At 42.3% G+C, this 25,583-nt stretch overlaps 1 protein-coding gene across 3 annotated transcripts in view; it reads right to left on the reverse strand.

Moving 5' to 3' along the window:
* LOC113406783 (palmitoyltransferase ZDHHC20-like) overlaps window positions 1–25,583 on the reverse strand; it is a 70,270-nt gene that overhangs the window by 18,043 nt on the left and 26,644 nt on the right. For all 3 annotated transcript variants that reach the window (XM_026653487.2, XM_026653486.2, XM_026653485.2), the window contains exons 2-6: window positions 21,461–21,487; window positions 11,170–11,264; window positions 6,370–6,490; window positions 4,716–4,785; window positions 444–476 (exon numbers count right to left, since the gene is read on the reverse strand). In XM_026653487.2, the coding sequence (XP_026509272.1) occupies window positions 444–476; window positions 4,716–4,785; window positions 6,370–6,490; window positions 11,170–11,264; window positions 21,461–21,487 (346 nt within the window). The remainder of the gene's footprint in view (window positions 1–443; window positions 477–4,715; window positions 4,786–6,369; window positions 6,491–11,169; window positions 11,265–21,460; window positions 21,488–25,583) is intronic.

Here is a 25,583-nt window from a genome sequence, read left to right on the forward strand (position 1 = left end):
AGTCTATAAGGTGCCACAGGACTCTTTGCTGCTTTTACAGATCCAGACTAACACGGCTACCCCTCTGATACTTGACATTCATTTAAGAAGTTGATTTTCACAATTTAGTAAAATAGATTCTCATCTCTTGGCACATACAGTATTGAATTAAACACAATAAAGCAGCATTTCAGCCTCTCTCATTTCTTTTAACCTGATCAGTTCTGATGTGAATCTATATATAAGTACATATTTAGGTTTCTTAGACCTACAATTCTGGCTTGCAATATACAGTGCAATAAGCATTAGGAAATATGCTGCTCTCATTTATACATGTCTGAATTTGGAGAAATTCCATTAAAAATCAATGGAGTAATTACATGTTTACTTTGGTGTAAGAGAGTGCAGAATTTGATCAATTGTTTCAATATTATTTATATTCATTAAAAAAAAAAAAAACATACCAAGGACAATGATGGTCCATTTTTAGTACACATCTGAAAAAGAAAAAGTCCATTTCCAATTAATTAAAATAAAAGTTAAAGTACAAAATACATTTACTTTCTAATTCAAATATTTGGTCTCAAACTTCCTAAAGCTGTGAAACAAATTTTTAATACCCAATACTTCTACTTTTCAACCCCACCCCTTCAGGCAAAGGGCCCATATTATAGCTGTCAGACCTTCTGCCCAGGAGAAGTAGAAGATAGTACTCAAAAAAGCCCATTAATCAGAAAGAGGGGATATTATTGAACTGCACAAGGCACTCTCTGTCTCGATAGACCATAAGGTGCTGTTTTCACTGTACACCAACTCCATCTAACGAAGAGAGGGAAGAGCATCTTCGCAAGCTAACCTAGTGAGGAGGCTGGCTAACCCAGTGAGGAGGGCTTTAAACTAGGTTCGCCGGGGGAAGGAGACCAAAGCCCTGAGGTAAGTGGGAAATGGGATACGGGGAGGAAGCACGAGCAGGAGAGAGTAAGAGGGGAGGACTCCTGTCTCAGACTGAGAAAGCAGGACAATCAGCGAGTTATCTTAAGTGCCTATACACAAATGCAAGAAGACTGGGAAACAAGCAGGGAGAACTGAAAGTCCTGGCACAGTCAAGGAACTATGATGTGATTGGAATAACAGAGACTTGGTGGGATAAATCACATGACTGGAGTACTGTCATGGATGGATATAAAGTGTTCAGGAAGGACAGGCAGGGCAGAAAAGGTGGGGGAGTTGCATTGTATGTAAAAGAGCAGCATGACTGCTCAGAGCTCCGGTATGAAACTGCAGAAAAACCTGAGAGTTTCTGGATTAAGTTTAGAAGTGTGGCAACAAGGGTGATGTTGTGGTGGGAGTCTGCTATAGACCACCAGACCAGGGGGATGAGGTGGACAAGGCTTTCTTCAGGCAACTAACAGAAGTTACTAGATCGCAGGCCCTGGTTCTCATGGGAGACTTTAATCACTCTGATATCTGCTGGGAGACCAATGCAGCGGTGCACAGACAATCCAGGAAGTTTTTGGAAAGTGTAGGGGACAATTTCCTGGTGCAAGTGCTGGAGGAACTAGCTAGGGGCAGAGCTCTTCTTGACCTGCTGCTCACAACCAGAAAGAATTAGTAGGGGAAGCAAAAGTGGATGGGAACCTGGGAGGCAGTGACCATGAGATGGTCGAGTTCAGGATCCTGACATAAGGAAGAAAGGAGAGCAGCAGAATACGGACCCTGGACTTCAGAAAAGCAGACTTTGACACCCTCGGGGAACTGATGGGCAGGATCCTCTGGGAGAATAACATGAAGGGCAAAGGAGTCCAGGAGAGCTGGCTGTATTTTAAAGAATCCTTGTTGAGGTTGCAGGAACAAACCATCCCGATGTGTAGAAAGAATAGTAAATATGGCAGGCGACCAGCTTGGCTTAACAGTGAAATCCTTGCTGATCTTAAAACACAAAGAAGAAGCTTACAAGAAGTGGAAGATTTGACAAATGATGAGGCAGGAGTATAAAAGTATTGCTCAGGCATGCAGGGGTGAAATCAGGAAGGCCAAATCACACTTGGAGTTGCAGCTAGCAAGAGATGTTAAGAGTAACAAGAAGGGTTTCTTCAGGTATGTTAGCAACAAGAAGAAAGTCAAGGAAAGTGTGGGCCCCTTACTGAATGAGGGAGGCAACCTAATGACAGAGGATGTGGAAAAAGCTAATGTATTCAAGGCTTTTTTTGTCTCTGTCTTCATGAACAAGGTCAGCTCCAGACTGCTGCACTGGGCAGCACAGCATGGGGAGAAGGTGACCAGCCCTCTGTGGAGAAAGAAGTTGTTCGGGACTATCTAGAAAAGCTGGATGAGCACAAGTCCATGGGGCCGGATGCGCTGCATCCGAGGGTGCTAAAGGAGTTAGCGGATGTGATTGCAGAGCCATTGGCCATTATCTTTGAAAACTCATGGCGATCGGGGGAGGTCCCGGATGACTGGAAAAAGGCTAATGTAGTGCCCATCTTTAAAAAAGGGAAGGAGGAGGATCTGGGGAACTCCAGGCCAGTCAGCCTCACCTCAGTCCTTGGAAAAATCATGGAGCAGGTCCTCAAGGAATCAATTCTGAAGCACTTAGAGGAGAGGAAAGTGATCAGGAACAGTCAGCATGGATTCACCAAGGGCAAGTCATGCCTGACTAACCTAATTGCCTTCTATGAGGAGATAACTGGGTCTGTGGATGAGAAGAAAGCAGTGGATGTGTTATTCCCTGACTTTAGCAAAGCTTTTGATACGGTCTCCCACAGTATTCTTGCCGGCAAGTTAAAGACGTATGGGCTGGATGAATGGACTATAAGATGGATAGAAAGCTGGCTAGATCGTCGGGCTCAATGAGTAGTGCTCAATGGCTCCATGTCTAGTTGGCAGCCGGTATCAAGCGGAGTGCCCCAAGGGTCAGTTTTGTTCAATATCTTTATTAATGATCTGGAGGATGGCGTGGACTGCATTCTCAGCAAGTTTGCAGACGACATTAACTGGGAGGAGTGGTAGATACGCTGGAGGGTAGGGATAGGATACAGAGGGACCTAGACAAATTAGAGGATTGGGCCAAAAGAAACCTGATGAGGTTCAACAAGGACAAGTGCAGAGTCCTGTACTTAGGATGGAAGTATCCCATGCACTGCTACAGACTAGGGACCAAATGGCTAGGCAGCAGTTCTGCAGAAAAGGACCTAGGGATTACAGTGGACGAGAAGCTGGATATGAGTCAACAGTGTGCTCTTGTTGCCAAGAAGGCTAATGGCATTTTGGGCTGTATAAGTAGGGGCATTGCCAGCAGATTGAGGGATGTGATCGTTCCCCTCTATTCGACATTGTTGAGGCCTCATCTGGAGTACTGTGTCCAGTTTTGGGCCCCACACTACAAGAAGAATGTGGAAAAATTGGCAAGAGTCCAGCGGAGGGCAACAAAAATGATTAGGGCCCTGAAGCACATGACTTATGAGGAGAGGCTGAGGGAACTGGGATTGTTTAGTCTGCAGAAGAGAAGAATGAGGGGGGATTTGATAGCTGCTTTTAACTACCTGAAAGGGGGTTCCAAAGAGGATGGATCTAGACTGTTCTCCATGGTACCAGATTACAGAACAAGGAGTAATGGTCTCAAGTTGCAGCGGGGGAGATTTAGGTTGGATATTAGGAAAAACTTTTTCACTAGGAGGGTGGTGAAGCACTGGAATGGGTTACGTAGGGAGGTGGTGGAATCTCCTTCCTTAGAGAGGTTTTTAAGGTCAGGCTTGACACAGCCCTGGCTGGTATGATTTAGCTGGGAATTGGTCCTGCTTTGAGCAGTGGGTTGGACTAGATGACCTCCTGAGGTCCCTTCCAACCCTGATATTCTATGATTCTATGATTCAGCATTATCATTTGAAGAGGAAAAAATTCAACATTCAGAATTGATTTTAATAACCAGCATGCCTTACAGCTGCTGTGGATAGTATGGGAAATATGGTAACCTGGCACTCAACTTAATCAATCTGATCAAAATGCTTGATAGAAAAATAACTTTGGGATAGAGAGGAGGAAGATGGAAAAATATATAATCGATAGTTCCAATGGTCTATATTCCATTTTCTCCCAACTTTAGTATAGCATGGCCAAAGGGTAGTAATTCCAGACAGACACATGCATTCATCAGATTTCTTAATTAAATAGATCTACCCAAGCTCAGTCACTGAAATCTATTAACAATTTATTTCCCAGTCTTAAGTGGCTTGTAAGAACAGATTTTGTAGGTGGAGCAGAATGTGCTTGGTGGATAACACTAATACCTCTGAAGTTATGAAGACCTGTAATGCTACTATAGCTCTCCCGAAACAAAGTTGTTACTACCACAGCATGCTTGTGCCTGACAGCTTGGGAAGCAAGGTAGGTTCCATGCACAGAAGTTTCTGTTGGCATATGTATCACAGTCCAGACCCACTTCACTCTCCAGTACTGATCCTTCAGACTGAACACATTTTACAAAGCTAGAAGCACATTTAGGACAAATCCTGCCCCATTCTCCATGGTGCAGAGGGCCCCATATGCAGAAGAACAGTTGCAGTTCCAGCAGAGGGAAAGGCAGAGATTTGCATGTCTTACATGAAGCTCAGGCTCTGTGGGCTGGGAGAGGGACAGAGATAGTAGATCTACCATTATGCAGTTCCACTGCCAAGCAATAAAAATAAGGCACAAGTATTCAAGAAGAATTTAAACAATAGATAATCACAGCTACTTACAGGTCACATGCAGAACAGTGGTGACAGCGGTCAGGCTTGATTAGTTGGCATCTATCACAATATCTGATTGCTATGTTCAAATTTTAAAAGTCAATCTGTTAAACAGGTCTTTGTAAAATTAAATTACATACACACAGAAGTTTCCTATGTTCAAGAGACTGTTTCAAGGACATCTCCCCTCCCACTTCCATTCTGAATCGCATAAGATTGCTGTGGCAACTACAACAATTGCTTACAGAAAAATGTAACATGAAAGTATTTAGTGTAGCAGTATCTGTTTCTACTGTAATAAATGCTTTTTCAACTCTTCCTCTTCATTTAATCTGTTCCTCAGTCTCCCCTTCCCTGATCCTCCAGCACATGCTTCCCTGCCACTTGGTTTCCTTCTCCTCTGGATATGCTACCCAGACACCAGGTCCTCTTCTCCCCATGTGCCTCTTGACATACTCCCCAAGCCTTAGTCCTCTCCTAGTCCTTGAGGGGGGCTCATATTTCTCTCCTATTCTGCTGACGTGGTATCTAGCAGATACAGTTAGGCTGGCTACTACTTCTTCTCAGCAGTTGCTTTTAACAGGCCTCCAGACTCTTCTTGATACAAAGGCGGCACACACCTGTAGAGGCAGCTATAAAGAAGGAGAAAAGCCACCACCACCAGGCAGCTCTGTGCTGACAACCAGCAAGTGCCCCACAGACCACCAATGGCCCAGGAACCATAGTTTGGGAATCACTTAAATGCAAAATGAATTTACTCAAGATAACCATTAACAAATCTCATGACTTACTATTAAGTGATAAGAGAGACAAGGTGAGTGAGGTATATTTTTTATTGGACCAACTTCTATTGGTAAGAGACACAACAGAAGTTGATCCAATAAAAGATATTACCTCACCCACCTTCATCTCTCTAATATCCTAGGACTGACATGGCTACAACCACACTACATATTAAATGGTATAACATTTGTAACTTCTATTAAAAAGAACCATAGGTCTTGGGAGCAATCAATAACACCACTAGTTTTAGAGTAGTAATGCAGTTATAGAAATCTAGCTATATTGTATGTAGGCATCAGAGAAAGTCATTTAACAGTCTCTCATGATATTTTCAGAGAAATTACAATAGTATTACTTAAAAATAGTGAAGGTAAAGACAGAAATAGCTGAATGATCATAAACATAATGATTAAACAGCTCTGTCCTGAGAGTTATAGCTGATATTGGAAGAAGAATTTACTGGCATTTTAGCTTCCATAGCCTCAATTCTGACACTGTAGTGAAAGTAAATTCAAGCCTTAAATGTTCATACTTAGAGGACCAAAGCAATAATTGGGATTAAATAGAAATGAATATAAAAAACTCAGCCTTCCAACTCTGTTTCTTTAGTCTATGTAAGATTATAAGCAGAGCGCAAGATAAATATTTTCATGCTGAATTTATTTTGCAAAACAGGATCTTTTTTGAGAAAACTGTTCTATTTATTGGCTGCTTGTAGAGATCCACAGACAAAAAAGAACTCTGGCATCTCATGGGGAAATATGAAGTCATGGCCTTTTGCAGAAATTATTTAGCAGACGGTTCACACAGCAACATCAAAATAAATCTCATGAATTGGACTAGGAGCTTTTGGACAACTGGACTTGTCTGCATGCCTCACCCCTTGATGCTGTTGTGGTATAGATAGGTAAGTCTTTAGCAGCTCTTCTCAAAATGTCCTGCTGGGATTCTGGTCTCTCTTCTCTTTCATATTGTTCTTTATCAGATTTTGATAAGCAGAACTGCAAGAGGGGGACAGAAGAATAGTTTTTAACTGCATGACCAATCAAGGTTTATGTTGTTTGAATACTTTACCCCTAAAGAAGCAGCAATATCTGCCTATCATCTTACCAAACAGAGGAGAAAAAGTAGTAAATGATAGGAGGTACAGCAAGAATTGTCCCCCACACATTCTGAAATTACATGATTGATCCTTTGTAACAAAACTTTAAAATGCTAAATTTAAAGGAACTGTCTTTGTCCTAGTTCCCACCACTCGATTTCCCTTTGCGATACAAGATTACAAGATGAAGACTTGTACTCAGTGGCATTTGATGAAGGTGCAAACTTCCCTTGAAACCATGGGTCTAAACCCTGTCCCAGAGGTGCTTGGGGATCCCAGGAGTTCAGAGGGCTCTGCAATAACAGAGGGGGGAGGAATAGCTCAGTGGTTTGAGCATTGGCCTGCTAAACCCAGGGTTGTGAGTTCAATCCTTGAGGGGGCCATTTAGGGATCTGGGGCAAAAATCTGTCTGAGCTCCCAGCAGGAATCCCTGAAGGTGCCCTTTTCTTTCTATATGCACTACTCAGTGTCTCCACACCCACTCCAGTGAGGAAAAGATGCAAACCGGATTAAGGGTTTATCATTTTAACCATGTTGTACTTCTTGATTAGTTCATGTGGGTTTTTCTTGGGCCCTGTAACATCCCCTTCTTTTGGAATTCACCAGAGTCTAAGTGGTTGGGGAGGGAGTAATAATAGGGACAAGTGAAGAAATGGTACCTCTCCTACTACAGGAAAAGTAGGAGAGATTGCTGTTGCCTCCCCATGTTACTTCTTAAATCCAGAAGGCTGAAGATTCAACCCACATCCCGCAGTAGTCAGGCAAGATTCCACTGCTGTATGCAGTATTGCCAGCTCCAATTTTTTAAAAGTCATAAAATGTCAGTTTCCAAAAATTATGAAATTGGCTTCAAATCATGAATTTAGAAAAGAATAAATATATCTTGTATTCTTTTTATTTGCCTTTGGGGGTATCAGGGTGCACTTGGGTCATGTTTTAAAGCTTTTCTCCACAACCACAAGGGCTAGAAACTTACTTTTTAAAAAATAAAGGCAGATTCTCACATAATTATTTGCCTACAGGAGACAGGGCTTTAAGTAAAATATCAAATATTGTGAGAGTTGGCAACACTGTATAAGTACGAGAAGTGCCGTAGTACACTTTTGCTGCTGCCTCTCAGGAGGCCTTGTCAAGCTAGGAGAAGTCTGCTTGGTGTCTTCAACCCCGGGCCAGAGAAGTGGGAAATTAACTAAGAGAGTAAAACTAGCCTTAAAACACTACTTAACAGACACAGCTAAACAAGACATCCAACTAATGCATAGAAAAAACCTCTAAAATCGGGTGGTTTTAATTTTTTTTAAAGTTGTCCTGTAACCATAACAAATTGGCTAACAAACGTTCAATTTCCCAAAAAAGTTATGTTTACATTATTATGTCTATTGAATATTAATGGAGTCACAAGTCTACCCTCTCTTTGGGCAACAGATGCAAATGTTCAAAGGGATGAAAGTTACCGATCAACAAAACAACTGTGACAAAATTTTAGCAGCTCTTAATGTAAACAGTAACAAAGAGCCCCTTTGTTTCCTTCCTCTCTTTCTGGGATCTCACATAATGTTGATTGTTCTTCCTTATTATAAAATGTGCAGGGATTACACTTGCACAATAACAGGTGTGAAATCTTTTTTTAGTATATTAGTAAAATCACAGGATGCCACTCATTTTACAAGAATGGGTACTTAAAATAATAAGATTACGTGAAAATGTATACATTTATGTTTTAAAACAATTGGAAAAATTAAGTGGGAACAGTTTAGAGACAATACTATATTCTTCCCTGGTGCCTGAACGGAGATGACAGACAGAGACTGTGGGAGAAGAGTGCTCAAAGGAGGAACATGGCTTTTGGATAAGCTCATATGTAGAAATTTTCCAATTCAGACCTGATTTTATCAACACTTAAAATGGCCGCACTCTTTTTAACTCTCTGCTACTCAGTGAAAGTTGAAGCCTTGCTGCAGCTTTTATTAGTTAGTTATAAATAGATGTTGGCAGACAGAAGTATCCAAGCGAGCACCAAAATAATTATAAAATACACTGATACTTAAGCTAAGTTCATGTGGTTCTACAAATCTTGGAGCAGCTGACCGGTTGAGATAACTGTTGGATCTGCCAAGTGTTTTGTCATTATCATACAGAACAGGCACCAATTAAACCAGTCATATGATTTGAAGGCCAGCCTCCGTAGTGAATTTACAACTTAAAAATATTCAGTACTACTTCCTTTGCTCAGCTAACCAGCAGAGCTCTCTCTTCAGCTTCCTCTCCGACTCTACTGTAGATTTCTGTGACACTTTATAGATACATATTATAGAACTACAGTGTCTGATTTTCCATTGCACATATGTTTTCGCCTGTACAAATTTGCTTCGGGCTAAATGCTGGCATTGAGAGAGTCATCCCTGCCAAAAATAGAATAAAAAAATGTGTGTTTAGCCAGCTTTAAAATTACAGGAAATAGAGGGACAATTTCAATTGTAGTTTTGATATTAAGCCTATAGATCAATTGACTTACAGGAAAAAAATAAAAGCCATCAGGTTATAGGTTAATTCACCTAATAGATTCCTTGGAGAGATGATTATATTACAATTACCTCTGTCAATAAAGCTAGCACTTTTTATGTCAGTGTTTAGAGATTTCTTTCTATATTGATTTAACAGTGCTCGCCACACCTTGAGCTTCTAAACAGACTTATCACTGAGCATTACAGTCCTCTTAATGTTACGAATATTTATTGTAACCTATCCTTATCCAAAGAAACGTCACTGAGAGAGTTCAAATAAGGGTGTATAATGAAAATACATACAGATTGAGTCACTGAGCTAGTTATGTCTTAACTTATATTTAGTTTTGGCAGAATTAATTTTAAATTTTTTTATAATTTTGACAGATAATATTGATGTTTATTTCTAAGCATTTTTCAATTTTTATTGATGTAAATTTTCACAGTTGCACAAAATTATTGGTTTTAAGCATTTTTTAAAAATCAATTTACATTTTCACCGTTGTGGGAAACTAGGGGCGGCGTCAGACAGTAATTAATGATACACTGATAGAGAGGTTGGGAGCTTGGTGGGTGGCCTACTGGTTAGTGCATCTGACATACAATCCCTTGTCTCTTTGTTGGGGGAGTGGATGCCTGGTTCCTGACCCCAGGTCAAGAGTGTTGGGGCCTTCCCCCTCTGTCTGGGACTTTTCTTTTAAGTTGGCCATAATACGGGGACCTGGCCCCTTCCTCTCCACCGGGTCCCAGCCCAGAGCCCTTTGGGAAGTAACATCGGCAGGTTCTTCCCTGACCAGAGCCCAAGTCTCCTGCCCTGGGCTAGTGCTCCTTCACTTTGGGGCATGACCCCGCTAGTCCAAACAGTCAATAGCTTCACAAAGTCCAAATGAGCTGGGCCTTGCAAAACCTGCTTGTTCTCCAAGTGGGTGGTGGTTGGAGAAGGCACTGCCTGGGGCCTAACCCGCTTTGTGGTCCCCTCTGAAGGCTCCACCTTCTGTCTGGCATTCCGGAGAAGGATTCTTCTCTCCTGCAACCCATCCACCCTTTGCCTGGGCTTCTGAGCTCCTTTTAACCCACTCCTCCCATTGCACATGCTCAACAGGCCTATAAGGACAGGGTAGCCTGGGCCTAGTATAGCCTTTTAACCCCTTCAGGCCCAGTGTGGGGTTTGTATACCCCAGTAGGCAACATATGGCATGCGTGCCGAAGGCGGCATGTGAGCTGATTTTCAGTGGCACTCAGACTGCCCGGGTCCTGGCCACCAGTCCAGAGGGCTCTGCATTTTAATTTAATTTTAAATGAAGCTTTTTAAACATTTAAAAAACCTTATTTACTTTACATACAACAATAGTTTAGTTATATATTATAGACTTATAGAAAGAGACCTTCTAAAAACATTAAAATGTATTACTGGCACACGAAACCTTAAATTAGAGTGAATAAATGAAGACTCGGCACACCGTTTCTGAAAGGTTGCCGACCCCTGGTATACCGCATTCTACAGGCATTGGGATTCAAAAAGTTAAAGCTTTATAAACAAATTGTCAATGTCACGTGTCAAAATACACAAAGTAAATATCATTCAATCAACCTCACGTTCTCAAGTAGCATTTTTCTTCCTTTTCCTATCTGTACATTTTGATTAATTGATGGAAATATTTTTAGTCAGATTGTGTGTGTATGGTGAAATCAACGTTTACCAACATTTACCCATAAAAACGAATCCTTCCAAGCCTACTTATATTTTATTTATTCTAAACACCAAACTGAAGTTATTGCTTAGCAAAACATTGTAGTGTTATATATACTCATATACCTTATTACTTGAACATATACACCTGAATGTCAAACTTGTGACCACTTAGAAACAAGCATTCAATCTGAAAAAATTTCATTAGGTTACGATGATTTTCAAAGTAATTTAATTATTTACATTCATGATATGGCAGCATGCTATTTATTTCAGTTAATGGGAACAGAGAAGATGAATTACATTGTACTTTAAATAAGTATCACTGCTGAAAACAGTTCAATGGTATAATAAGTGTTGGCATTTTTCCATCATTAAATTTACCTCATCGGAGGGGGAAGCAGGAGTTGTAAAAATCGTCTTCCAATAGGACCATACAAACATGACAAATGACAGATGAAAAACCACAAGGTAGACAACTGCAATAAAAATAAATACAATAAGATTTCAGTGAGTATAGCTGAAAAGACCTAGAACTAGAACATAAAAATGCAATGGTTTTGGGTGTAGATAAGTTATTTCTCTTCTGCAAGCCAGTAAGATAAATTGCACTGAAACCCACTGGATAATTAGGAATACTAGCACATCTGAGTGGGCTTAGCCCTATAAAGAAGTTGTCTAAATCCACTTGATAGCCCACCAGATATGATGAGTACTACTTCAGCCTCAGAATGAATCATTTAATAGGCTACTAAAATAATGATGATCAAAATCTTGGTCATGAAGTAATTTCCCCACTTATACTCCCACTTTTTTACAATTGAATGAGCCTCATCATGACAGCAGCAACCCACAACTTTAGAAACATACCTTCATTCCAATGTACCCACCCTCAGGAAAATTAAAATAAAGTGTCTGATGTCTGGAATAGCAAAATAAAAAAGCTGGAAGTATACATTTAAATTATCTTGACAGACAGGCCACATATATTTCAGTTGGTTCGATTACTAAATTCAGTCCATGTACAGTATAATATATTGTCAGCAAATGAAGTAAATGATACCAGAACAGTGAAAACACTCAAGTTAATGTAAAATTTGGGTTATGCAATAGATATACACCTCTACCTCTATATAACGGTGTCCTCGGGAGCCAAAAAAATCTTACCGCGTTATAGGTGAAACCGTGTTATATCGAACTTGCTTTGATCCACCGGAGTGCGCAGTCCCGCCCCCCCCGGAGCACTGCTTTACCGCATTATATCCGAATTTGTGTTATATCGGGACGCGTTATATCGAGGTAGAGGTGTATCTTATAAAGTCTAAGCATTGCACTAAAAAAATTTTACATGCTAGTATTATAACTATATTTTATTATTACTAGGTGTTGGAAAGGGGTTGTAAATAATATTAAAATGTAAATGTACCTGTACTGTAATTCAAACAAGGTAAACATTAATCACATTTGGATTTTGCTGTAGTATTTAATATACTAGGCTCCCACTCTGATTCCATCTTGGAAAAGCTATTCTTTATACTTATAATAAAGGGTTGGGGACTAGATAATGGGAATTCTTGATGTAACATCTTATTTCTGTACGAACATTTGTGATAGTGAGAACTTCTGCCTTTCTGATTATTTTTTATCTGTATAACTCTTGGTGCCTTCTCTGCCTCCACCTGCCAAATAGAACTGTAGACTCAGCACTGTCACAGCCATAGTGGAAAGTAGGAACTGCTGGCCTTTAACACAAAATGGACTCCATTTCTTTTAATGGTGCTGACCTCAGGAAAAGGTGTAGCTAATTTCAAGATATGTTATGATATGTTTATGATTAGTTAACAGTGTCTGGGAGACTCATGAGAACTGGATGACCCAACTTCTCCTTAGGGTTGCAAAATAAAGTATTTCTAGGCTCTCTTCTGGATTAAAGGGAAGCATCAGCACTGTAGACAACTCGTGGTCAGGTTCCTGAAAGAATTGGATATAATTTCATGTGCAAAAGCAGAAGCAGGACCCTTGTGTCAGAAGATGAGAGATTTGTTCTCTGGTGTTAATATACCACAGGGCAATATCAAAATAATTTAATGGGAGCTATCATCTCTAGCATTTTGGGAGGAGGGGAAGGAAACCAAGAAGCAGTTGGCCACTGATCTGTAGCATGAAGCAGACACACATATAGACCACAGCCATTCTTGGTAGGAATTAAATCAGAGATTTATAAATGGATTCGTGGTACTGGAAAAAGAGAATCCATTGGGTGATTTGAAGCCATCACAGGAGATTGAGCAAGTGCTTAAAATGGCATGATGAATATAGCACCACAGATTATGGTGCTTGGGTTAATGATGGTGGACAGGGCTGAACAAAGTCATGATATCCAAGACTAGTTTGACCAGTTTCTACTTCTCTGTAACATCTTGTGAAGAACATTTATCTAGATCAATGGTCATCAACCGGTCGACTGCGATCGACTGGTCGATCCTAGAGGATCTCTCAGTTGATCGCCATCTCCGGCGGCGCAGCGGGGCTGCCGCTAAGACAGGCACCCTGCCTACCCCAGCCCCACGCTGCTCCTGGAAGCGGCCAGCATGCCCCACGGCCAGGGGTCTCCCTCTGTACGCTGCTCCTGCCTGCAAGCACCACCCCCGCAGCTCCCATTGGCCAGGAACGGGGAGCTATGGCCAATGGGAGCTGCAGGGGTGGTGCTTGCAGAGAGGGGCAGCGTCCAGAACCACGTGCTGCTCCCTGCCCCCAGGGGCACGTTGGCCCCTTCCGAGAGCAGCATGGGGCCAGGGTAGGCAGGGAGCCTGCCTTAGCAGCAGCCATGCTACACCACCGACTGGGAGCTGCTGGAGGTTAAGTGCTGCTCGGCGGGAGGCCGCACCCCAACCCCTAGCCCTGAGCCAGCACCCTGAATCCCCTCCTACACCCCGAACCCCATGCCCCAGCCCTTCCCCCCTCCCAGAGCCAGTACCTTGTACCCCTTCCTGCACCCCAACCCCCTGGCCCAGCCCTGATCCCCCTCCCAGAGCCAGCACCCTATACCCCAACACACTGCCCCAGCCCAGAGCCCCCTCCTGCACCAAATTCCCTCCCAGGGCTTGCACCCCTCACCCCCTCCTGCACCCCAACCCCCTTCCCTAGACTCAGCCCAGAGCCCCCTCCCACACAGCGAACTCCTCATCCCCAGCCCAAACCCCTACCCCAACCCAGTGAAAGTGAGTGAGGGTCAGGGAGCGTGAGTGACGGAGAGAGGGGGGAAATGGAGTGGGCGGGGCTTTGCGGACAGGGCGGGGCAGAGCCTGGGTTGCCCTTAAATTCAAAGTGATCTTGGGCATAAAAAGGTTGGCGATCACTGCTCTAGATAGATGAAGGCAGAACTCATTGTATGCTGATGTGTGGCATCTTGTGGAAGTTGAAAATAATTGGCCACTGATTAGATGTCAAAATTTAGTACCGTGCTATTTTAAATGCGATAGCAATGAATAACACTAAATTAACACAACTAACAGCAGTAAGATAAGAGCATTTGATTAGAGCAGTGGTCCCAAAACTGTGGGGCGGAGGAATATTCGGGAGGAGTGCGCAGCATAGCCAGCCCCCACGGGGGGCAGGGACGAAGCACCACCCAGCCCCACTCTGCCCCAGCCCCCAGTGGGGCATAGACAGAGTCCATTATGGGTAAGGGGGGGCATGACATAAAAACTTTGGAGACCACTTGATCAGAGTGAGGCGATTCCAGGATCTGACCCGAGGTGGGAGCTGAGAATACAAGGAAACAGGAAAAGAGGGGTCTCCCTTTAAACTGCTGACATGTTTATACCATAAGGAGAATGCACTGATACATTCAGCTTCTTGCTAGGCTAACTTTAACAGTTCTTAGGTCTGCATGTCATATGTTTTAAGAATGGAGATCTACACAGGCAACATCACTGAGGATGTAAGAATACCTGAAGATGAATGTAGAGCTTATACAGTGCAAACTGGTCAGACATCCTTACTGGATAATGGAAGAAAAATGACTGGACCTTCCTTCCTGACAAAAACTGTCCCTGGGAATTGAAGAAGCCATTAGAAATCAGGCGAGCAACATACTTGACGTGTGGACCTGGGGACAGTTAGCAATGCTCCAGTGCAGCACATGACCTACGCCTCATACCAGAAGTAAACAGGAACCACTGACTGTTGGTATGATGCAGAAAGACTCCAAAAGGCTTTTACAAACAGGGAGAAAGACCAACCTTAAGGACCTATATGAGCAAAGCAACTAAGCTAACTCAAGACCGTAGCCTAAGTTCTTCCAGCATATCTAGCTAGTCAAAGAAATCAAAGTACTGAATCATCAAGCTGCTGTGACTCAAGCAGCATCAAGGCAAGATATCCTCTAACTGACTTTGAGCACCAAGTACACTCCTTTCTAAGAAGATACACGAACTACTTTAACCCAAATTAAGCTAAGAGACAGAGAAACCAAGGAGTGGTCCAGCTTGTCAGTCTCCCATTGAATTCCCTTCCCCATCAGATGAAATTAGGCTGAAGTAATGTTAACAGCAGCAAAACTGCAGCCACGAGGAAGGAGACAGTTATTTGACTTCATTGCTCTTCACCAGCCTAAATCCTATTCCATTTCCCAAGAGGCACATTTTCAATCTAAACAGCGTTGGAAGATACTGCAACACTAATTAGCAGGTGTGTCAATGCCACCTAAATCCTGAAATTGTCACCCCCCACAGGCATTCCATTTACTATATTCATACCTTACTATGCAAGATTCTTAAAACTAGCCACTATGAACGGCTGCTCCCACCTACTTTTGAGATTAAACAGCTGTGTGGCGTCAGGCAGCAAACTTCTTAAAATGAGGAAGTAACATCAAACATTTATGTCATCTTCCCTTCCAAGAAGGGGGAAGCTTGACCTACTTTGCTATGCTGATATAGAAATAAACATTTAAAGAAGCTATATTTAATGTTTCAAGGATGGCATGAAGTAGACAGTAAGCTTGCGGCACTTCCACCTGCTCCAAACAATGCACACACACACACACACACTTTGGATAGGGCCACACTTAACTCCCAAAGGGGGAGAGAGGGTATGTTGTTCAGGGCCGGCTCCAGGGTTTTGGCCGCCCCAAGCAGCCAAAACAAAAAAAAAAAAAACCAAAAAAAACCGCGATCGCGATCTAAAAAAAGCCGCGATCGCGATCTGCGGCGGCAATTCGGCGGGAGGTCCTTCACTCCCAGGCGGAGTGAGGGACCGTCCACCGAATTGCCGCCGAATACCTGGAACTGCCGCCCCTCTCCGGAACGGCCGCCCCAAGCACCTGCTTGAGAAGCTGGTGCCTGGAGCCGGCCCTGATGTTGTTGTGCACAACATGAACCTTAACCTAAGCTTCCTCATGCACTTGGCTGTTCCTCGGGTCTTTCCTAATAGGGCACTTCTGTCCCTGCCCCTATCTCCCTTGCCTTAGGCTTTGTCTACACTGGCAAATGAACGACAAAACTTTTGTCATTCAGAGGTGTTTAAAAAAAACCACACACCCCGAAAGACAAAAGTTGTGTCGAGGAAAAGCGCTGGTGTGAACAGTGCCGCTCCTGCTGACAAAGCTACTGCTGATCGTTGGGGATGGAAGTTTTTTGTCAGCAAGAGAGCTCTCTCCGGCCAACAAACAGCAGCTACACTAAGTGCCTTTTAATGGCACAGCTGTAGCGGCACAGCCGTGTCACTAAAAGCTGTGTAGTGTAGACACAGCGTTAGAGAGAGATTAGAATGGTTTTAACACTCATGGAATAGAGCTAGCGGAACTCAAGTGACATAGCAGTCAGCAAAAATAACTTTATATTCGTATGCAGAGTCCTAAAAACTGCCACCATGTGACATGAATGCTTATTTCTTTATGAAATGTCCCAGGGTACTAGCACTATACAGAACAAATAAGATGGGGTCTTCTCTAAAAAGCTTCATGTTTAAGTTTAGACATAATAGGAGGTATGATAAAAACAGTAAGGTGGGTTGGAGAAGGAAGACAAAAGTAAATTTAAGATTACAATGGAGGTGGCTGGGTAAATCAGTGCAACGGGGTGAGAAGAGTGGAATAGTTAGAACCAGAAAGAGGAAGTGATGGATGCACGAGGGCAGGCACAACTAAACTGTCTTAGCAGTAGGGAGTTAATTAAAACATAGAAGAAATGAGGTTTTTACCCAAGAAAGCTTATGCCCAAATAAATCTGTTAGTCTTTAAGGTGCCACCAGACTCCTTGTTGTTTTTGTAAAACATAGAAGATTACACTTAAAATGCAAATTCTTTGAGGGTCGGAGGCCTCTCTAGCACGCACACACACAGGCCCTAAGCCCTTACTGGGGCTAGGTGCTACTGCAATGCAAATAAGCAACCACAGATGGTAGTACAGACAGTAGTTAGTGGCAATAAGGGCATAAATTTGTGGCAGTGCTAGCAATACTTAGCAGAAAGAGAAAGCGGTCTAGACTTGCAAAAGTGATGAAATCAGGAAGACAGAGACCTCTGCAGACGACACCAAGCTGGGAGGGGTTATAAGCATTTTGGAGGACAGGATTAGAATTCAAAACGGTCTTTATAAATCGGAGAACATCTAAAATCAACAAGATGAAATTCAATAAAGACAAGTGCAAAGTAGTACACCTAAAAAGGAAAAAATCAAATTTACAAATACAAAATGGAGAATAACTGGCTAGGCAGCAACGAAGGATCGGAGTGAGAGGGTATAGTGACTCACAAACTGAATATGAGTCATCAGTGCAGTGCTGTTATATAAAAAGGCAAACATCATTCTGGGCTGTATTAACAGGCGTGTCTTGGGTAAGACATGGGAGGTAACCGTTCCACTCTATTCAGCACTGGTGAGGTCTCAGCTGGAGTACTGTGTCCAGTTTTTGGCACCACACTTTAAGAAAGATACAGACAAATTGCAGAGTCTCCAGAGGAGAGCAACAAAAAATGATGATTGGTTTAGAAAACCTGATTTATGAGAAAAGGTTGAAAGAACTGGACTATTTTATTCCAGAGAAGAAGACGGGGGGAGGGAGGAGGGGGAGAGGTTTGGGGAGAGGAAACAGGACCTGATAAGAGTCTTCAAATATGTTAAGGGCTGTTATAAAGAGGACGGTGGTCAATTGTTTTCCATGTCCACTGAAGGTATTACAAGAAGTAATGGCCTTAATCTGCAGCAAGGGAGATTTAGGTTAGATATTAGGAACTATAAGGATAGGTAAGCACTGGTACAGGTTACCTAGGGAGGTTGTGGAATCCCCATCACTGGGAGGTTTTTAAGAACAGGCTAGACAAGCAGCTGTCCAGGATGGTCTAGGTTTACTTAATCCTTTCTCAGTGCAGGGGGCTGAGCTAGATTACCTCTTGAGGTCCTTGCCAGCCCTACAAGTCTATGATTTCTATGTCATACAGCACTGGAAGCTGAAGGTCAGCCCTCTACAGCTATACTCTTCAAGGGGAACAGGAGTCTTGAGTGTCCTGCCCAGACGGGTCCAGCTGCTACTGTACGCCATGCAGGAGGAAGTCCCTGGGATCAGGGTCCTGTCCTTTGGAGGTTGGCCCAATGCTGAACAGGCCCCTGCCTCTCTATCTTGCCTCACTCATGTGCTGTCGTTACTGCTGCTGTTGGGAAAGGGATTCTGCACGCAGGCACCTCTTGGGGTAAAGATGGGGTGGGGTGGAAGACACCAGATTCAGCAGCTTCCCTTCTAGACTCCACCCAACCTGCAAAGGCAGTAGCAGCAGGACTCGTTGAGGGCAACCCTTCAAAGATCCTTGTGCTGGCTCCAAGTATAAATATGCATTAGCTGGTTTCCTATTAAGATCTGCTTATTTTCTTATAAGTACAAACCAGATGAAGGAAAGGAAAGAACAAAAAAATAAAATAACCCCAGCACCAACTAGCAGGGAAAGTCATTTCACAGTTCTAACATAATCGGAGATCATAACCATAAAGTCTAACTTTGTTTGAAGTGTAAGAAAAATCTGTAAATTTAACAGCATTTTAACTGCAGTCAACTAAAGGGATTGGCAGAGTTACTTCTGCTGTCTTCACTGAACAAATGTAAGTTGGCAGACTAAGTGGTCTAGTGACACTGAACTGACAAGTGGAGGGGGAATGTATTCAGGGCCCCTGCTCAGACTTTGTTCATTAATTAAACATGTGCTGGCAGTACTGCACAGGGAGTAGCTGAGTGCTTAGAAGAAGAGAAGGTCTTGCGTCACTCAATAGTGCTGGGCTTTTGAGGGATCTATATGAAATCTTCTTCAGCTGAAGGAAGGGTTACACTGATGAGAGGTTCAAGCCTGACAGAATGAAGTCTACAGAAAACCCTACAGAATTCCCACTGCACCAAACAAAACAAAAATGCACTTACCACTTACATTTAGTGTGTTTTCTAACAACCTGTCTTATAGAATCAAAATATGTGGGAGAACAGAGGCCCAATTTGTATCTGATTAATAAAAAACATTTTCTTAAACTCTTGTGATAATCTTCAGATAGAGAAAGCAACTTTGGGAAACTGGATTAGACATGCACACCCAGAGACACTCATGACACCACACCACTCTAGATTTCCTCGTGTGGTTATCATTAGAGTCTTGCATGTGTATAGGCTTAGGGTCTACTGGTTTTTACGTGGTTGTATATCAGATTCAAAACAATTCATGTGTTTAAAAATAAGCCAAATTAGGGGAGAAAATACATATATCAAACAAGAGATAGATCAGTCACGTAGTTCTATGTACCTATTGTTAAATTAAATAGAAAATAATAATTAAGCACTGCTGTAATAGGATTTAAACATAATACACTTGAAATGTGAGGCAGAAATTAAACTGCAAGGATATGGGCTCTTGGTTTAAAAATCACAGGAATCTATTGATACCACCTTGGCTGCTAGAGGGCTCATTTTTCTACTGATGCAACAAACAACAACAACCACCACCACCACCACCACCACCACCACCTGACTACAAGAGCTATAAAATTCAAGTAAAGGAGATTTCCTATTTCATATCAACACCTAAATGTGAATGTTTTCCTGCAAGTCAGACTCGTTTTGTATTTCTTCAAAAAAAGAGTAGGAATATTAAAAACAAGTAAGGTTTCTCCTCTACTGGTGCTTTTTTTTTTTTTTTTTTTTTTGGTATAACCTGTAAAAATATGTTGAACTATAGGAAAAGGAGGGGCTGCTCTGTGATCTGAGGATCAGGTCTTAAATATCTAGATTTCCTGGGCCTATAGGTACAAACTACATTAGATTCTATTCAGCTCTTCATTCTTCAGAATTATTAGTTTCCTCCTGGGCTTTTCTATTATGCTAATCACTACAGCATCAGAGTGCTTCACAAAGGTATTTGCACAATGGCCCTGTGAGGTGAGGAGGTATTATTATCCCCATTTTACAGATGGTAAACCAAGGCACAGAAGGACTAGAGGTAAAAAGGATTCATTAATTTTGTATGTCCAATTGAAATGCCTAGAACCTGATATTTTACAGTGCTTGGCATTATACAGCATTTTATATGTTCAAAGCACAGCCCCTATTGACCTTAGTAGCAGCTGAGTGCGCTCAGCTCCTCTGCATATCATACTGCAGGGTCTCAAGTTAGGCTCCCAGAAAATGAGGACCACACGATTAGTGACCACCTGTGAAAAGTTTGGTTGAAGTGTCTTGTCCAACATCTCATAGGAACTCTGTGGCAGAAGCAGGGATAAAATCTAATTACCCAAGGCAGCATTCAGCTGTTTTAACCATGAGACCATACTCCCCTATCTCATTCACTACCCACCTTTTAATTTCTGCAACAAATGAGGCAGGAGTCCTACAAACAAGTCTGCTTCCCTACCCAACCCTGATTGAGCCCCAGAGTAGCTCAATCCTGTGAAGTGAATGAGACAGGGGTCTCATAGAAAAAATAGCATGTAATCATGTAACTAAAGACTGTATTGTAATGTATGCACATAAGGGGGCTGAATTAAGGCTGCATGGGCAAGTTTAATTCTGGCATCTCCTAACTTTGCAACCTTAATAATGTTTTCTCAACATAGTTTTTTCTAGTTATTTCAGTGTAATACAAAACATATACACAACAAATGTGGTCAGAACCATCACTATGATAACTCCAGAATTTCAATAACCATATGACTGATTTTATTCTGCAATGGACATAGCCATAGCAGATATCAATAGTATGGTTACCACAACAATTAATGCACTTTAAAAACAAGGGGGAAAACCAGAGAGATAAAAGAGACCCACATAACACACATTAAGTGGTATACAGAAAACATGATGTGGGTCTGATTTCCCCTCCCCCCCCCCAACCACTTGTTTTGAAAGATCTGCATAATTAAGTCATGCTTCCATTGCTCACAGGTAATATGATCATCCCAAGCTTGTGGCACTAAAAGCTTGATAGATCCAACCTCCCTATGTTTTCCCTCTATGTACCCATCTGCTCACTCTCTCTAGAGAGAGTTACATAAAATCATACAAAATTGCATTGGTAAGTAGGTCTAAATTATACATCAGAAACACACTGTACATTTATATTAAGGAGACAAGAAGTAGGCAACTTTCCTATTTATAAAACTTTCAATTTATTTATTGAGGATGAGTAATACATGTTTCCTACCTTTTTCTCCAGTTGAGGTAATCGTAACTAGGAAAAAAGAAAGACAGAAAAGGTTAAATATATCTATATTGTGTTTTAAAGATCAAAGCATGTTACAAATGTTAACGGAGCCTCCATAACTCTGTGAGGTAAACACTCATTAAACTTCTCCTCTAGATTCCCACAGTCTCAAAAGTCAGTGACAGGGCTACAAACAGCCAGGAGCCCCAGCTCCCTGCTCTAGCCAAATAAGCATGCTGCTCTTCACAAGCATTAATCCATATATTTAATTAGATCATAATTTAACAATTAAACATGTTGCCATGAACACCTACTATACTTTCCGAACTTTCTTAGGTCGTACACACACCCAAACAGCTTATTTACTGCCTACAGAGATTTCAGAAAAGCTTAAATGAATAAAACCCTTCAATTGGCAGATACAGAGGGAAGTTTAAATAATTGCAGAGCTCTTTACAGAAGTCCCTAGACAATTTTTTGTATTAGTCACATCCAATCTACTTTCTAGACCTCCACACTTCTCTATCACTTTCAACACCACCATCATCCTCCCCATCACGCAGGCATGTAATTTACAAGCTATTTTTGACTTCCTCTCCCCTGCCTGACACATTCAGCTCATATCTAAAAGTCTCATCACTTCTTCTTCCTCAATATCTCTAAGATCTCTCCATTTATTTCTATCCCTACAGCTAAATCTCTTGTTCAGGCCCTCATTATATCTTGTCTTAACTAATGCAACATCCTCTTCTCTGGCTTCCCTAAACCAACTCTTTCAGTCCAGACAAAATACTGCACTGGAAATTTTCCTTGCTTCTGATTTTGATCATGTCACGCCCCTCTCTGAATCCCTTCCTTGGCTCGCCACTTGCTACTACATCAAATTCAAGTTTGTCATCACCATCTCCAAAGCTCTGCATAACTCTGCCCCTACCTACCTACCTGAGCAGGTCTCATTTTGCATTGTCTCCTCCCTCCCTACTCTGTCAACTTTCCTAATTTCCACTGTCTGTCAGCTTTGCACAGACACAGCCATGCGTTTTCCTCTTGCACAAGCAGGGCATTCCTGTGCTCGTTTGCAAGGTCTTCATCCTCTCCACATTAAATCCCCCTTTAAGACCCACTTCAGTCATGCAGTCTACAGTGAACTTTATTGCCATGTGTAAGTAAAATGTATGTTTCCCCACTCCTCCTAATCTCTGTCTACTTGTCTATCTGCCCTTCCATTGTCCTTAGGACTGGCACCACCCTCTTTTTTGATTGTCTAGATGCCTCCAAATAGTTAGTAATTCTTAGCAAAAATAAGACCTAACCAAAGAAAGAAAAAGCAAAACAACTAAAATAAAATGTTCTGGCTTCTCTCACAAGGCTCAGATGCTTCCTTTCCGCTTATGCTGGTGGTTCTTTCCTTTAATTCACCTGCTCAGCACCCTCTCCATTCCCCTATGCAGTTTTATTGGCAACTTTTTAATTCCTTCCCTCTAAGGGAAGAATCTTTATCTACCATCCAAAATACAGCAAGTTTGGTTTTAAACTGAATTAGGAAGAACTATTGGGTATGATTTAAAAATCAAGTTTCTGTTTTAAGTGCCCCCCCCCTTTTTTTAGGGCATTTTCCCTCCCCCAAAGAACATGAACCAATAACTTAGTAAAATAGTCCCGAAGCAAGTCAATGTGTACAAAGACAAGTTACAACTGCTAAGAACAGGCTCACATGCTATAGGACAGTACAGTCGGTATTAACCTCTTGTGAGTTAGAATTTGTCTACGCTTACAGTGGTGCAAGCTGCACCACTGTAGTGCTATGTATGACGACAGGAGAGTTTCTCCCACTGGAATAAGTACTCCACCTCCCCGAGAGGGGTAGTTATGTTGATAGAGAAGCACTACCTACACCAGGAGTTCAGTCTGTATAGCTGCATTGCTCGTGGTTATACCGACATAAGATAGTAGCGTAGACAGGCGCTTCAAGGTTTCAAGTAGGGCTGTCGATTAATCGTAGTTAACTCACATGATTAACTCAAAAAAATTAATCGCAATTAATTGCAGTTTTAATCACACTTTTAAACAATAGAATACCAATTGAAATTTATTAAATATTTTGGATGTTTTTCTACATTTTCATATATATTGTATTCTGTGTTGTAATTGAAATCAAAGTGTATATTATTTTTGATTACAAATATTTGCACTGTAAAAATGATAAACAAAAGAAATACATATATACTCGTTCATAAGCTGCATTTTTTTTAGTAAAAAAGGGAAGCACCAGAGAAGGGGGTCGGCTTATGATCAGGTATAGAGAGGGAGAGGTGGAACACGGCCCTTTACCCCAACAGAGGGAGAAAGGAGAGGCAGCACAGCCAGCAGAGCCAGAAGGGAAGAGGCGGGGCCAGAGTCTCTCTGCTTCTGGCCACGCTGCTCTCCCCCTAGCCTCCGAAGCAGCTGCAGCTCCAGCCCCACCCCCCAGAGCAGGCTGTGGCCGTGCCGCCCGGCCCAGCTCGCTGGAACGCGCTGCAGCCACGCTGCCCGATCTGGCCTGCCGGAGCAGGCTGCAGCCGCGCTGCCCAGCCTGCCAGGCCAGCTCCAGCCAGGCCAGAGACATCCTCCCCTGGCCCTCCCCAGATAAGGTGGGAAGGGATGCGATGGGGAGAGTGTGGGGGTCCCAGGCTAGGGGTGGGGTCATGTGGGGATACTCCCCTGACTCCCAGCTTCTCCCCCCACCAAAATTTCCCCACCAGTTGCTGTCCCGGCCCATCAGGGTAAGCAGCTGGCGGGCCAGGACACTTTGTTTACTTAGGTTTACCTCCGTGCCTGCAGATGCTTGAGGTAAACAAATCATCTCGGCCTGCCAGCGGCTTATCCTAATGGCCCAGGAGCCAAAGTTTGCTGACCCCTGAATTATAGGGTCGGCTTATGAACAGGTCATAAAAATTTTCCATTTTTACTTATCCATCTTGGGGGGGTCGGCTTATAAACGAATCACCTCATGCAAGTATCCTAGTGACATCTCTTTGTCGTGAAAGTGCAATTTACAAATTTAGATTTTTTTGTGTTACATAACTGCACTCAAAAACAAAAAACAATGTAAAACTTCAGAGCCTACAAGTCCACTCAGTCCTACTTCTTGTTCGGTCAATCGCTAAGACAAACAAGTTTGTTTACATTTACAGGAGATAGTGCTGCCCTCTTTTTATTTACAATGTCACCAGAAAGTGAGAACAGGCATTTGCATGGCACTTTTGTAGCTGGCATTGCAAGGAATTTACATGCCAGATATGCTAAACGTTCATGTGTCCCTTCATGCTTTGGCCACCATTCCAGAGGAGATGCTTCCATGCTGATGACGCTCGTAAAAAAAAAAAAAAAATGCATTAATTAAATTTGTGACTGAACATCTTGGGGGAGATTTGTATGTCCCCTGCTCTGTTTTACCCACATTCTGCCATATATTTCATGTTATAGCAGTCTCAGATGATGACCAGGCACATGTTTGTTTTAAGAACACTTTCACTGCAGATTTGACAAAACGCAAAGAAGGTACCAATATGAGATTTCTAAAGATAGGTATTGCACTCAAGCCAAGGTTTAAGAATCTGAAGTGCCTTCCAAAATCTGAAAAGGATGAGGTGTGGAGCATGCTTTCAGAAGTCTTATAAGAGCAGCACTCCGACGAGGAAAATACAGAATCCGAACCACCAAAAAAGAAAATCAACCTTCTGCTGTGGCATCTGACTGAGATGATGAAAATGAACATGCGTTGGTCCACACTGCTTTGGATTGTTATCGAGCAGAACCCATCATCAGCATGGGCACGTGTCCCCTGGAATGGTGGTTGAAGCATGAAGGGACATATGAATCTTTGGTTTTTCTTGCAAGATTGAGTTCCTAAACAATTAACTTCAAAATGACAACATGTATTTTCAGACTGAATTTTGCTTCTAGCTACAGCTCTATCCTGGGTGAACACCTGTGCATGGAGTTGGAAAAACATGCATTCTCTGGGACAAGATAAATTCAAAATTCCACTTGTCTTCTGAAAGGAAAGAAACTAAGCATCCAACTTAGAAAAAATATATATAAAAAGGTTCACATCATAGTTTCAGTCAAAAAGCGCTGTAAT

Source organism: Terrapene carolina, unplaced genomic scaffold (genome assembly GCF_002925995.2).
Source record: "Terrapene carolina triunguis isolate 2854851 unplaced genomic scaffold, T_m_triunguis-2.0 Scaffold139, whole genome shotgun sequence".
Lineage (NCBI taxonomy): Eukaryota > Metazoa > Chordata > Testudines > Emydidae > Terrapene > Terrapene triunguis.